We start from the raw sequence: 15,567 nt of genomic DNA, 5'->3' as shown, positions 1-15,567 counted from the left end.
ACTACATCGGTGGACAACAGAATTGTCACAGATGTCATTTTTCTGAGTTTCTGTAAAATCTTTGACACAGTCCCTCACAACATCTCTTCTCTAAATTGCAGAGACCCTGATTTGATGAGTGGACTGTACATGGAGAGCCACATTGAAAGTCACACCACTGGTCAATGGCTCAGACACCCACCGGACATCAATGACAGGTGGTCCCCTCAGGGATCTGCACTGGGACCAGTGTTACTTAATATCTTCATTAATGACACAGATGAAGGGATCAAATACACCCTCAGCAAATTTGAGGATAACATCAAGTCAAATGGTGCAGCTGAAACTCCCAAGAGACAGGATGGTCTCCAGAGGGGCCTGGACAAACGTGAAATGTGGGCACATGGGAATCTTATGAGGTTTAACAAGAACAAGTACAGGGTGCTACATCTGGGTCAGGACAACCCCCAGTATCAGTCCAGTCTGGGGGATGAACAGTTCCAGAGCAGCCCTGCCAAGGAGGATTTGGTGATGCTGGTGGGTGAGAGGCTGGACAGGCCCCAGCCATGGGCACTCCCAGCCCAGAGAGCCAAACGTGTCCTGGGATGCATCCAGAGCAGCGTGGGCAGCAGGGGAGGGAGGGGATTCTGTCCCTCTGCCCTGCTGAGACCCCACCTGCAGGGCTGCAGCAGCTCTGGGGTCCCAGCACAGGAAGGACACAGACCCATTAGAGGAGGTCCACCATGTTGATTAGAGAGATGGCGCCCTCTCCTGTGAGGAAAGACTGAGAATTGAGTTTGTTCAGCCTGAAGAAGAGAAGGCTCTAGGGTGACCCTAACTGCAGCCTTTCAGTACCTAAAGAAGGATGGAGAAGGACTTTTTACAATAGCACGTAGGGACAGACAAGGGGGAATGGATCCAAACTGAAAGAGAGTAGGTTTACATTAGATATTAGAAAGAAATTCTTTATTGTGAAAGTGGTGAGGCACTGAAACAGGTTGCCCAGAGAAGCTGTGGATGCCCCATCCCTGGAAGCCTTCAAGGCTGGGTTGGTTGGTTGGGTCTTTGAGTACCCTGGTCTAGAGGGTGGCATCCCTGTCCATGGCAGGAAGGCTGGAACTAGATGACCTTTGAGGTACCTTCCAACCCAAGACATTTTATGATGATTCTAGGATGATCTTAACATATGTTTGTACCTAAGTTTGTGGAACAAATATGTGAAGATATGTTGTCTACATTGCCTCAGAAATGCTCTGGTCTTCACTGCTGTACATTATATTCACAAACATAATCTTGATGATACACCAAAGAATCTACATACATTAAAAAGAATTTCTCATGATGCTTTAGTATGACAACCAATCATTACTACTCATCTTGAGGACTTCATTTAATTGTTCTTCTTTGATAACCTTCCATTGTAAACACTTTTGACTGTTCTTAAGAGATACTTTTTTTTTAAAAAGGATTCCTCTCTCATTCATCATGTTCTTGATTATTAGGATCAGGATACTATTTTCTCCAGGTAAAACCAGAACATTTCCTAATAAACAATCCTCTTTGCAGAGTATCATTATAAATTCCCATTGTTGTATACCAAAAGACTTCCAAGTCTGCCCCTGAATCCCAACCACAAGGTCTCTGGCATTGTATGCATGTATTCAATATGTATTTCATAGTACCATAGAATGGTTAGGGTAACAGGGGACCCTTAAAGATTATCTAATGCAATCCCCCTGAAACACGTATCCAACAGGGGCACCTTTCACTAGATCAGGCTGCTCAAAAATGTTTCCCTTTAAGCCTGTATTTCTTAACAGAGATAGGGACATATCTCTGCTCTTATGCAGACAGAGATTCATGCACACATCCCTTCTGCTTCCTTCCACTGACATTCACATCACTTCCTCTCTTTCAAGATGCCAATCTCAAGCATCAGCTTTGGCTTGTCCTTTCAGCTATCCTTGGATCAGTTCTCTACATTATCCCTCCCTTTGCCATTTTCTGCCTATTTAATATCCTTTCTCATAATACATCCTTTGGTATTGTCCAGTTTTGCTTTAAATGCACCATTAGCATTACAGAAGAAATTAAAATTACTAGGCACCCTTACTGGTTCATTCAACATGAATAAACATTTCCATCTGCCACAGAGCAAATCATTTAAATCTTTCTCAAAAGAAAACACCCTCTGAAATCAATAGGAACATTGAGCCAAAATGAAACAAGTGGTTTTTTAATAACTAATGTATATTATTGCTTATACATAACAGAGAGAATACTCATCACCATTCTAGCTTTAGCTTGGAGTCAGGCATGGAGAAAACATGTCACAAATTATTACAGCACACAGCCATACCAGTACCCCATCTTTATATTTAGCAAAGTTTCCTCAAATATCCCAGATAAATACTTCTAACCACCCAAAGGAGTAACAAGATTATCCCAATTTCTCTTTTCAAAGGCAAATCCTAGCACAAACACTATGACATCTAGGCTCTCCCCGATGTTAGATACCAGTAAATCTTAAATATAACCTTACAAAGGTTATATTCAAGCAGACCAGACAAGCATTTGTCAGACCCCTTCTGATGGTAACCAAGGGAAGGTTGGCACTGCCACTGCAGACTGACATTTCAAGCCAATGTTTGAACTGCCATGAATGATCAGATGACATTTTTTTATCTAAGCATGAATTACTTTGAAACAGAAATGGGAATTTCAGCAAGTTGCAGGTTGAACAAATTGATCCAGTACGATTTACTTTTCACTTTTGCTCAAGAGAGGAAGTTTAAGAAATTTACACTACATAAGTCAAAGAAATTGATGGTTCTGTACTAGCACTATATCACTGCCACAAGTTCAAGCTAAACTAATCACTTTTTAACTAGAAAGAGGCCTCAGACATGATGTTCTGATCTCAATCTGAACTTCACAAAGTTCATGGCAGTAAAGTTACAATTTGGCATTTGGCTTAGGATCTTCTCCACTTTTAACACTGAAGATTTTTTTTTTAAAGTAACAGCAGACTCTCCTCTATCAAGTTTATTAGAAATCAATGAATAATCTCAATCCAATCTCATTTCAACATTGTAAGAAGTCTAAATAGGTGTCTTTTAGCACTGCAGTTATAATAAACCCCTCTAAGGCTCTCCGGGAGTCTAGTATGGATGTGAATTCCAATATGAACAGGATTTGAGGACATCCCCGGACAGATTTGCCTAATAATTACTGGCTCAACTGCAAACTTGAGTCAGGGAAGGATTTTTGGATCAACAGCGCCCTCTAATGGATTACTGCTGCACTGTGATGGTTTTCTTCAGCACTGCAGTAAAAATCATTCTGTTTTCCAGCTTGAAATTAAAACCCAAGAGGTAGCCAAAGAATTGCAGACTTTGAAAGCCTAAAGAGGGAAGGTATTTCTTCTGATTCACAAAAACCCAGAAACTGCATAAAGAAAGGATACTGTTCAAATGCAGAATCTGCAAAGAAACATCTCAGGACCATTTGAATTTTCTGCGTGTTAGATAAGTAGGCTTTGAGAAGAAGATGGTTTTGCACCATTGTTTACAATATTCATACACACAGGAGGAGTTAACAGGCTGACAGCACTTCTAACCATTCTGTTTCAGGGCTTGATTTTGGTTTGCCTTCTGCTGCACTGCAGTCCGTGGTCTTTGCAAAGCATCCATGTATTAGAAGGAAATAAATATCTAGCAAAGGGGCTGGATAAGGATGTGCTTTCATGATCAGTTAAAGCAATTCTGAAATGCATGATGTTGAAAGGGCAGAACAGATACAATATGCCACACAACAGCACAAACAATAGAACACATGTGTACACACAAAAAAAATTTTTTAAAAAATCTGTAGAAACAGAAAGTGATGGGGGAGGAGAGCAGTCTTAGGGGATCTGAATCATACAATCTGCACTCTGAAAATGCAAAAAGAGCAATCAAGAACCCTTCAAGAGTAAACGGCTCTGTTTTGTATCAACATACATTCAGAAAAACTGACTCAACACAGTGGGCAGAGCTTGGTGTGCCCCACGTCAACAGAGGAAGGTCAAAACGCTACTGGAGGCAATAAAGATGTTCCAATTATATGTGAGTAAGAACAAAGGGAAAAAGCAAAAATTTGATGCCTAGTACTGCAACACTCAAGAGGAACATAACTAATTTCAAATGACCTATCACTCTGGAGGAGAAATTCCTCCACAAGTCTGGATATCTTTACTCCTCAATCAAAAAAGCTCAGAACATTCACAAGGACCATTCAAAAATATTCAGGGGCATAAAATTCAAAAAGCATAAGTCCTGAAAGGAAAAGTGGCTTGTTAACAATGAACATTCACAAAAACATTTTCATGGATGAGAATGCTTTCCATGGACCATCTCTGATAAAATACCTGGAAGTGCCATGACAGAAGAGTAACACTGAGCACACTCATCGTGTGAGTCTCACAAGCAACAACTATGAAGTCAGTCAACTTCATTCTTTCTAAATGCAAGAGCACCTCAGTGAAATACAGAGTCTCAGAAAGGAGGGGTGGTGTTTGCATCTTGGTTTTGCTCTTCCTTAAAGATGAGCTGTGAACTTAAATAAACTGACAGGTCACCTACTCATTACAATAATCAAGCCTAAAGATTTCAGTATATATAAAGAGTACTGTGCTCAGCTATGAAAACCCATTTCTCTCCTTGATGATCAGTCAGCAAAACATATGCTGCAGGTTTAAATTCAAATGACACAAAGCAAATACACTTTTGGTATCATATTACATACCTAAATAACTTAAGGAGTTTTTTTTATGGTTACAGAACAGCATAAATCCATAAACCGTATCATGTGTGTGGTGGGTTGATCCTGGATGGATGTTAGATGCCCACTAAAGTTGCTCTATCACTCCCCTCTCCCTCAACTGGACAGGAGAAAGAAAATATAACAGAAGTATTGAGGAATGAGGTAAGGACAGGGTGAGATCACTCACCAATTACTGTCACAGGCAAAGCAGACTCAATTTGGGTAAATTAGTTTAATCTTTCTTTTATATTACCCATCCAACTAGAGTAGGACAATGAGAAATAAAATGAAATCTTAAAATATCTTTCCTCCACCCCTTCCTTCTTAATGGTCTTAACTTTGTTCCTGATTTTCTCCACCTAATCCCCACTCAGCACCTTAGGGGGATGGGGAATGGGGGGTCGTAGTCAGTTCATCCCACTTTGCTCAGCCTCCCTCCTAAAGTTTGTCATGCAAACCAAATTACAACATTCTTGATTTGTTGGCTGTTGACTGACTTCAAAGAATGTACCTAACAACTAAAATTTCCTTGAAGTACAGTAAGTAGAAAGAAAATCACATCTTTCTCTAATTTCCTGCCATAGCCTGGGAAAGAATGCTAAGATTTTATATCAAGCATTACGTGGACCCTGAAGCACACCCAAATAATTTTGCACAGAGGATAACTGAAGAGGAAGTGAGATCAGCTCCAAGAGAGACATTTGAGACAGGGATTTACCTGTAGACAACTTTGAAAGAAACAGAACAAGGCAAGAATGTAAAAACATGTCCCACAATGCCATCCCAGGTTCCAGCTACTTGAAGGTAATCAATTGCCTCACAAAGAAATAGCACCTGCCATTTAATGTCAATAGATTTTTCTTCCACTAGTTCACACAATTATTCATTGAACCCAACTATCCCCATTTATTCCCTGCCTACAGCACCCTAGAGAATTCCACTTTATATTATCATATAGTCATGCCCAAAACAAAACTAAAAGCCCTAGATTTTGGAAGTTGAAAAGATAGGCCTACTTCACATTTTTTAATACTGGATTTGTTTAAAATATTACAGTGCACAACAGAATCTGGCCAGTCTCTATTCTTGGAAACAAAAAGAGCATCATTTCTGAACATTTCCCTGAAGTATCAGTTAAATACCACAATATATTTCTGTATAGCACATTTTCCAGGGCAGTGTATTATAAAACACTGCACAAAATAAGCCTTCTGATTAAGCTGAGTGCTTATGGCCCACATTTTAAGAGTGAATTAATCCTAGCCCTGACACTAACGTGTTTTGACATTCAGAGCTTTTCACTTCACCTCACTATATATTCACTTTTTTCTATTGTACAACAGACATAATGATTCTTTGCCTGCTTTGTGAAGCCTTCTGAGAATTTCAGCAATAAAGTACTACATATAAAGATATATGCATTTATATTGAAATGCACCTATTCACAAAGAGCCATCAATTTCCAACTCACTAGTTAAACCATTTTTATAAGCTTTCATTCACAAAAAAGCACATGAAAAATTTACCTGCTCATTTTTGCAGATCCATACAGTACTCCCCTGAAGTAGAATAAAGATTTTGGTTTTGTATCCTTTCAGCTCAAGATATCCACTTTTCTCAGGGGTGACAGAAGTTCGAGACTGAGAGTTATTATCAGGCATCAATTTCAAGGCATTGAGCATCGTATTAACCCAGTCATTTCTTTCTTCTAAACAAGAAAAAAAACCTAGTCAAAGACCATTATTTAAGCAGCAGCTTCATTCTTCTCTGCACATTGGTTTTCTCAACGTTGTTGCTATGTTGATGGTACAGCAATGCCAAATAAGAGAGAACATCCACGCTGACGAGAAGGTGTAAATAAAAATAATGAGTGGAGGTGTTAGATGGACAGTCATCCAATTAACTCCCAACAATCAAAACACCAATCCAAACAAACTAATGATCGAGATTCTTAAAATTATGACTGCTAGTTCTGAGATACTTTATCCCAGACAGCTTAAAGACTGAGGTGGCAGACAGGTAGCATGTTCACCTTCTGGAAGCCAGATCAATGGGAAAGAATTACAGCAGTTATGTAAGCAGAAACCAGAGAGCCTAAATATGATCTGTCACTGAAGAGGCATTATCATCGCCACTGCTATTCCATGCTTGGCCATGCTTTTAAGAAAAAAGACTTGGTAATTTACAATCTATTCCATTAAGGTATGGTGTTTAAGCTTGACATTGTCAAGGGTACTGAGTAATTAAGAAAATGTGTGTTTGAGCATCTCTGCATACATTATTAATGCAACATCTTACAAATACATGGACACAAGGAGGCGAAGTAATAAAGTTTCTCTCAGTCTCATTCACTGTGTTCAGACATTTGACTGGACTAAGATCAATATACTTTAATGCTGAGTAGTCTGAATGAATTAGTTTGCCTTATGCAATTGAAATATCATGAATATTTCAACTGTTTGCTCTGAAAGAGCCAGATCACAAAATATATTGGGGGGNNNNGGGGGGGGCTAGGTAGAGGGGGGAAGGGAGGGATTGAAATTTCTATACACAGTATATATGAAGCTGGCAATATTAGCTTGGAAGACTGCAAGGAGCACCACTGAAATAGTAACATTCTTACTTCATAAATGGTATATGTGCAACATACAGCAAAAAATACACAAATTTAGGTATCATAAAATACTTTGTAGAAAAGGAAGATAGCAGCCTGACAGATTAGGGAATGTGATCCAAGTGTTCCTATAAAAATTTTGCTTTAAAATACATATATGCTGTCTTGAAATACTTCAGTAATCTTTTCAAAATACTTTAGTATAGCTGAGGGCATGAAATTACTCTAGAAGTGTCTTTTTTCAATGGTATTTCACTCTGCTGAAACAAAATCTCACTGCATCTGAGCAAGCTATGCTCTAATTTTCTGCTATCCCTTGTTTGGTTATTTATTTTGCCCCCAAAAGCCCCTAAACTCTCCAAATCATTATATATAGTGCTTTTCCCTCCAGATATTTAAATCCATCCAAAAGTAATGCATTTCTGATATCTCAAAATACATATAAAAGTCTCCATTTCAAAATCTTTGAAAGAGTTAAGTACCCTTTGAATAGTCCCAGAACAATTCCCAAACAGAAATCCACAGAAGTAATAGCATCAAGTACCAGTTTTGGTTTTTTTGCACATAACAGAAATCAAGCAGGGTTATTTACATACTTTACTGGGAATACACCATCTAGTTCTGGGCCACATTCCTTATATAATAGGCATTTCTAACCTTAAGTGAACAGCTTTACAGACAGCTTACTATGTCCAAAGATGGTTATATACTGTATGAAAATGGAATTTCATGTATAACAAGTGGTCGCTCTGAATATATTTTACAGGTCAGCATAAGTTTTTAACATTTTTATAGTATCCAAGGCAAAGGTCTACAAAAAAAATTGCAGCCCCCCCCCCAAGATGTATTGCACCAAGATGGTTATATTATAATTTATGAAAAAAAACTTAAAAATAAATTTAGAAGATAAATTCAAAAATAATAAAGAAATACATATTTTTAAACTCAGCTAAGAGCATAAAAATGACTGAAATTATTTGAGCCAAACCTGATAAGAAGGATTTGTTCATTGATGCTGCACTCCTGTTACAGCCTGCAGCAAATGTTTACTATCGACTATAACCCATAAAAATGGGATTTGGTAATGGAAATGCCAAGAGACCCCAGAGCTATAACGGCTCTGGCATGTACTGCTGTAAATACATATTGCACAATTCCTTTTTTCTAGGCATTCATTTTTATTTGATTGTTTCCATAAATAAATCATACATGCACTGATATTGATTCCACATATTACAGCTGTAGGTTGATAAAGCATTCAATTAGAAGGCATACTAACTGCCTTGCTGCAATTTACATTTGTAATCTCTATCAATACCTGGCTGAAAATACTGTATAGGACACAAAACCTCGGATTTCCTTTGATCACAGCATCACATCCCAAGCATCAATCATTGTCTCTGTCAATTTTTTATCAAGTGGTGACTCAGAGATGACCCAGGCTGTAAGAGCTGCTAGTGAGACTTGAGAAATGTTCAGACAAATTAATCTTTGGGAAGGATGGGGGAGGAGGCAGAAGAGTTGGGAAAATAGTCTTCTCATTTTGATATTTGAAAAAGCCATTGCCCAGCAATTTCCACTGTTCTTACAAAGATTGAATTATCTCCAGTTTCACTTTATGAGCTTAAACCAACTGGATTCCAGAAATATTTCTCATAATATAACAAGCTATATTTCAGAAACAGAATTTATCAACAGTGATTACATGGCTTTTTGGCAATTTCTAGAAACACATCTTTTACTTACCTTCTTTATCCACACGGAAAACAAAAGTCCTATGGGATGTGACAACTTCAAACTTATTCTCCCCGTGAACTCTTACTGTTGCTATTGCAGAGAGCAGTATTATTCCTTTTGAGAACATTTCCTGTAATAAAAAGGCAGTCAAAATATTTAATTCTCATAGAATTTTAAATTTCTCTGATGTAACACTACTTGCCATGATGTTTAGGGAGTTCACCACACTTAATATAACTGAATAAATGAACCCCTTCACTACTTACCTATCACCAACTTCACTGTTCTGGATCTATGCACATCTACTACCTTTTAAAATAGAATAAAATCCCATGATGAGATAGATTGTGCATATCAGAGATTCAACTTCACAAATTATCTCATGGCATTAATACTGCAAAACATCGTGCTTTAATTTACAATTTTATGCCAAAGTAAATTACATTTACTATCTCACAGAAAAATAATTTGAAAATATATAATTATGATACTTGTATGATAGAATCAGACATGGGAAAAATACTATACTTTCTCCAGTCAGAGAATTCCAAACAGTTTTGCTGTTCCCCCTTGCACCTTGCCAGTGGGTAGCCAATAAAAAAGGTAAATTCACTGATTTTTATCCCTGAATTTGAATACAAACAAGAGCATCACACTGGCAAAATACATTGTCCTGTCAGTGCTAACAAGAATGCTCTAGCTTGGATCAGGTATGTGTTTTTCTGCTAGATGTGTGTGCTGGTTTTGGCTGGGATACAGCTAATTTCCTTCACAGTAGCTAGTATGGGGCTATGTTTGATGATAGAAATAGGGTTCACAACACAGGGATGTTTCAGCCATTGCTGAGCAGAGCTGAGACAGAATCAAAGCCTTTTCTGCTCCTCACCCCACCCCACCCCCGAGGAGGCTGGGGGTGCACAAGAAGATGGGACGTGATACAGCCTGAACACCGACCCCAGCAGACCTGAGGGACATCCATACCACATGGCAGCATGTGCAGAATATAAAGCTGGGGGATGTTCGCAGTCATGGAACTGCGACAAACAGAAGTTTGTCTTCTCAAGTAACCATTAAGCAGAATAGAGTCCTGCTTTCCTGGGGATGGCCAAACACTTGCCTTGCCTGCCCATCAGAAGTGGTGGATGAATTCCTTGGTTTGCTTGTGCACAGCTTTTGCTTTACCTCCTCAGGTGTCTATATCAACCCACAAGTTCTCATGTTTATTTTTCTGATTCTTTCCCCATCCTGATTGTGAGAAGAGTGAGTGGGTGTGGGGCATGGTTGCTGGCTGAGTTTAAACCACAATAATTTGGGGTCAGCACAAATTTTCTCAGTATTTTTAGATTTCCAACTAGATATTAGGACAACTGAATGGAACAGAAATGCAAGATGGGGAAAAGGAACTGCTAGAAATACTTCCTCCTCACCTTTTAAACTAATTCACCTAAGGGTTTGGGGTGGGGGTTGACAGGAAAGAAAGCTGAAGCAGACGTGCATTTCAGAAATACATCTGCATTATTTCTGGATTCCAGTTAATGCTGCTCTTGTCTCCACTACACTTAATTCATTTTCTGACCAAGACAACTCAGATATACTGATAAAATTTATGATTCAGATGCAGTAATAGTCCGAGTCAGGTCCCCAAAAAGAAATTGTTCTGTAATAACTTCCCTCCCAAAGTATAAATTATTATAACAGACTTCATACAAGCACTCAAGGAACACTGTGAATGTGAAGCAGAAAGTAAACAAAAAAATGATCCAGTGTATCCTGAGTTTAATATACTAATGTTGTTTCACTTTGAGGTACTAATACACGTCAGCAAAGGTGGCTTAGTGGATAAATAGAGAAATATTGAAACACAGCAGAAGCAAGCATGTTACTATAGTTACACACAAGGAATTGTCAGAATGACCACGGATAGAACTGCATAGCTATTTTCATTATGGCTATATTTGTTAAAAGAGTGATTTTAACATATTTTTAATGAGGTTGGATATTAAGTTAACTACTGATCCTTCCATGGTAAAACAAAATGTTTGCATCTACTGTTTCTGTAGGTGCTCAGTTATAAATATGTTATGGTGTTTGCAGGCATCTACTGGCTGTATTTGGTACTACTGCAAGAGAATAACAGACTGCTGGAAGTTACAACTATTTTATTTCATTTGCTAAAAAAAAAAAAAAAGTCCATTTCCTTTTAAGCTGAGCATAGTTTTGCTTTGCTATTTAAACAATCATCCATCATCCTTTTTAAAGCTTTGTTCTCCAAGGCATACATATTTTCAAATACAGTTTAAACCATAATAATTTATCAATCTTTCTTGTGCAGCAGCTTTCCTTTCATGTGAAAAAAAAAAAAAAAAAAAAAAGCCTGTTAAAAAGCTCTTGTAGATCAAGATACAATATCTCTCTTTGAAATACTCCAGACTAGAAATTAGGTGAATTATTTAAGAATATAGAAAACAAACCAAAACAAACACAGCCAAGAAGTTCACAGCTATTTATTCTGTTACTGAGTGGTGTAAACTAGTTTTAGAGCTGCTAAGAATTCTCTTGACAAAAAATGTTCCAGCAGGGAAAAGCAAAATGTTTGGGTGAGTTTTTTATATCAGCTGGTTTGGCAGAAACTTCAATTTTCAAATAAAGCCCCACATCACTCCTCGACAGTTGTGAATCAGAGATGAGCTAACGGATCCTGGAAAATACCATTTTGGACTACTTTGGTTTTACTTCTACAATAGATTAAGTATGACCTATTTCAAGAATGACACTGATTCATCTGTTTTGCAGTGAGTTTTGCTCTTTGTAATGTTCACTTGTACTGTTACACAACAAAATATTGAAGTTCTCCACTTGAAGAGTGAAATATTTTTCCTAAATTACTAATATATTTGTCAGGGATGCTAAGCTGTTTTAAATAAAAACTTTCAACATAACCAGAAGTTTTTGCCTTATTATAAGGTGCATGGTAAAACACCAGATTTCTGCCAAAAGTAGGAAGAAATTTGAAGCAAAACTTGTGCATATAGGGTAGCTGAAAAAACAAATTCTACCTTCCCCTCCTCAATTAACCACATTCTTTGAGACAAAGTCACGTGGTATATTGCTCTGACTACATCAGCTTTCTCAGGACCAAGAACACAGAAGAAATGAGAGCAACACAGATTCAACCCAAAACTTTCCCTAGGTCAGATGCTGTTTTTTAAAAGCTGAATCATTTTTTCACGTATGGTGATACAAAGTAAAGAAGAGATCTTTATTTAGTTGATACGCAACTAAAACAAGGTTAGAAAAATACGGTTAAAATTGGTGTTTGGTGTTTAAATCATTCAAAGAAGTATTCACAGGGCATTTTCAGGAATAACACTCTCTGTGTCTTCCCTCTATAGTCTCTGGTTATTTCACTCTTCATTAGCCATGTAGTACACTTCCCCTTCTTGAGAACCTCACTCCTCTCTAGCTCCTAATTTGAATGACAAATAGAGCTATTTAATATTGGTAGTGTTTCTGGGTAAAATAAACAGTTCCGTTCCACTGAGTCTAACCTTCTCTGCTTGTAATAAGAAGAAAAATATCAAGTATGGATTGGTTTCCTTCTGAGAACTACTTTTAATTGATACATGAAACCAAAAGTATAATTTCTATAACACACTTGTCTGTGTAGGAACATCCTAAGACAAACACAGACTAGAATAGACAGAACTTGCCATTAAGTTCTAAAATTAAAACAACAACTTCTCCACTTAAATATATAAATGGCCAGCTATGTAGATAGGAAGGGGGACATGCAAGGCCTTGCAAGGAGCACAAGTTGCACACAGGTCTTGATGGGTCTGCAAATAGTTGTTTATAATCTCAAGGTAACAACACACAAGCAACAGCAGGAAAATGCTGATATCCATCTTGCATGAAATACAGACACCCTAGGTGTGGAGAGAGTGATCCAGCAGAGACCACTGCACCACAAACTCATTTTCTTGAGTGACACCACTGCTCGTTCAGCACAATCCTGCTGGGAACTAAGAAATACTGGTACCCAACTATGTTTGCCTCCTATCTGCAAACTATTTTGAGTTGGACGAAATCCTCAGTTCACAAAATTTGCTTCAGGCCTCTCAGTTCTCAGATATAAGATTTCTTCACATATGTCACTTACCAAGTTAACAAGTCAGTTGCCCAGATTTAGTCAAACTGTATACACAGAGACCAAGCAGCATCTCCTTCAATACTCAGAGTGAGGCTTGGGCTCAGATTCCAGGACAAGTGAGACAAAGAGGCTTCACCACAAGTGTTTGCCAAGCTGCTGATAGCCTAACCTGCCACAGAGACCTTTTAAATAGAGGATGCAGTGTTGGCAGCTTCCTGTGCATCATGTGACACACTAAACATTCATTTCAGCAGAAGAGAATACTTCTGGAATCTCTTATGACAACCAGACGCATAACAAGTGCTATTCTAGCACAACTGACCTCCAAGTAACATTTTCAGTGACTTTCAAAAGGAAGGAAAAAGTAAAAATAAATTCCCAGTGCAGATAAAAGACTAAGTTCTTTATTAGCATTTCTTTCCCTAATTATGCTACAGATAGTGTTAAGCAAATCCCATTTCTCTATTTTTTCAAGTCTTTCTTAATGACTAACCCTGCTTTTCTGCTCCTCTGAAGCTGTGGGATCAATACTGCAAAGGGTTACCATTTTCTGTCACTGTAATGCAAACATTATTCTCCTTATTCTATTGTTCCCTTCACGTACAAAATCAGGTCTTCTACTGTAAGTGAAATAAAGTAAGCAAGTAAAAACAGATTGTTTCAAATTTGCAATCAGTAAGCAAAAACACCAATGTAGACAATTTTTTGAGCTTTTTCTTAGTTCCCCAGCCCCTCAGAAAATAAAGTCTCATCTTACTTCAGTTCTTACATCCTCATCCCATCATAAGGCATCTATAGATCTCTTACCACCAACCAGCATCCTGTTTCAGAACTTTTACCTCAAACTGTATGTTCTTCCTAATGTAATATGCATGTTCACAAGGAAATGGTTTCCAGCATTTAAAATTACACATATGCATGTGGAAGGGAACCTCAACTTCCCTTAACATGCATATTGTACAATCATCTATCACTTTTAAGTCTAACAAGGTCTTCACTACTTCCAAGAGGAAAAATTAATTAGTAAATCACAGAGCAAAAGAAAAAGAATTTTGTAGTGCTCTGAAGGGTAATCACATGGAATTCCAAGAGAATTACAAGGAAAACACGCTTTGCTGAAAACCATGATTTACCAATGCATTTTTGTATCACATATAAGAAGTGAACTACTTTAATCAAAGCAGCTCACGAGTCTGCAAATGTTTCAGCAAGATTCAATCCTCAGTACAGAAACAAAACCAGCCACATACATTGTAGTACTGGTTTTGAACATTCCCATGCAAACCTAACCTAGTTCTATGGCATGCAATTATGCATAGAAGACAAACAGGAAAAAGACAATTTTAATCAAAGACTCAACAAGTGTAGAGGTTTGGGTTGTTTTGTTTTTTTTAAGTGGTCTTCCATGCTACTTTTAATTTTGCTCTCACAATCTCCAGCATGCTAGGTTCCCATGACACAACACTCTGCAAACACCATCAAAATAACACTCTCTTAAATGTGTTTAGCATGATCCTGTTCTGTTCCAAAAACAGCAGCAGTCTCTCACTAAAGTAAAAAAAAAATCTGATGCTATCTACCTGGAAAGGTGAGTAATACAAGCCCTTCTAGGAAACAAAAGGATGAACAATACATGAAGACAAGTACACCTTAAAATACTTAATTACATCTCACCCTAGTATTTTAGAATTGAAAATTAACATAAGATGGATATTCATTTCTAATTATTCAGATTCCAATCATAGTACCTTGTGTATTACACTGATGCATTTTGTTCCAAACATGACCAAAACATGTCTCTTACCTTTTCATTGTTGTAATAAGAAATGCTCTCTCCATCAAATTTAACCCAGCGCTTCTGAAACATACATTTGCTGTGAATCAAAAATTAACACAATTAATATACAGCTGACACTGGTTTTAAGAATGTCTCAATCACAAATTATAGAAAGGTCAAATCTTGTTTGCTCTTGTCTAGCTTTCTGTTCAAATCAATATTCTGAACATAGAGCATAACTTTAAGTGCCACAAGCTCTATTAAGATACTTTCCAAAAACGAAAGCTTAGAACCTCAAATGACCATCTCACTGTCATGCTTATGACAAGGATATCTCTGTTTACAGGCTATGGTACCTCCAGTCATTCCATGTCAACTCATCTCCAAGACTCTGTTTTCTGGCCAACGAATGGCCAGCAGCACACCACATCTCCCAACAAGTACAACATGAAGTTTAATTTTCAATTTGTGTTATCAACTGGACATCATTAATGGGAAATTTTCAGT

At 37.7% G+C, this 15,567-nt stretch overlaps 1 protein-coding gene across 1 annotated transcript in view; it reads right to left on the bottom strand.

Moving 5' to 3' along the window:
• The window catches only part of ARAP2 (ArfGAP with RhoGAP domain, ankyrin repeat and PH domain 2), a 105,546-nt gene that overhangs the window by 73,040 nt on the left and 16,939 nt on the right, over window positions 1-15,567 (bottom strand). Inside the window, exons 6-8 of the mRNA XM_041402880.1 lie at window positions 15,088-15,157; window positions 9,143-9,263; window positions 6,309-6,490 (exon numbers count right to left, since the gene is read on the bottom strand). Of these exons, the coding sequence (XP_041258814.1) occupies window positions 6,309-6,490; window positions 9,143-9,263; window positions 15,088-15,157 (373 nt within the window). The remainder of the gene's footprint in view (window positions 1-6,308; window positions 6,491-9,142; window positions 9,264-15,087; window positions 15,158-15,567) is intronic.

This window comes from Onychostruthus taczanowskii, unplaced genomic scaffold (assembly GCF_017590055.1).
Source record: "Onychostruthus taczanowskii isolate IOZ18803 unplaced genomic scaffold, ASM1759005v1 scaffold2, whole genome shotgun sequence".
Classification (NCBI taxonomy): Eukaryota; Metazoa; Chordata; class Aves; order Passeriformes; family Passeridae; genus Onychostruthus; species Onychostruthus taczanowskii.
This window is presented reverse-complemented; position numbering and strand designations above follow the sequence as displayed.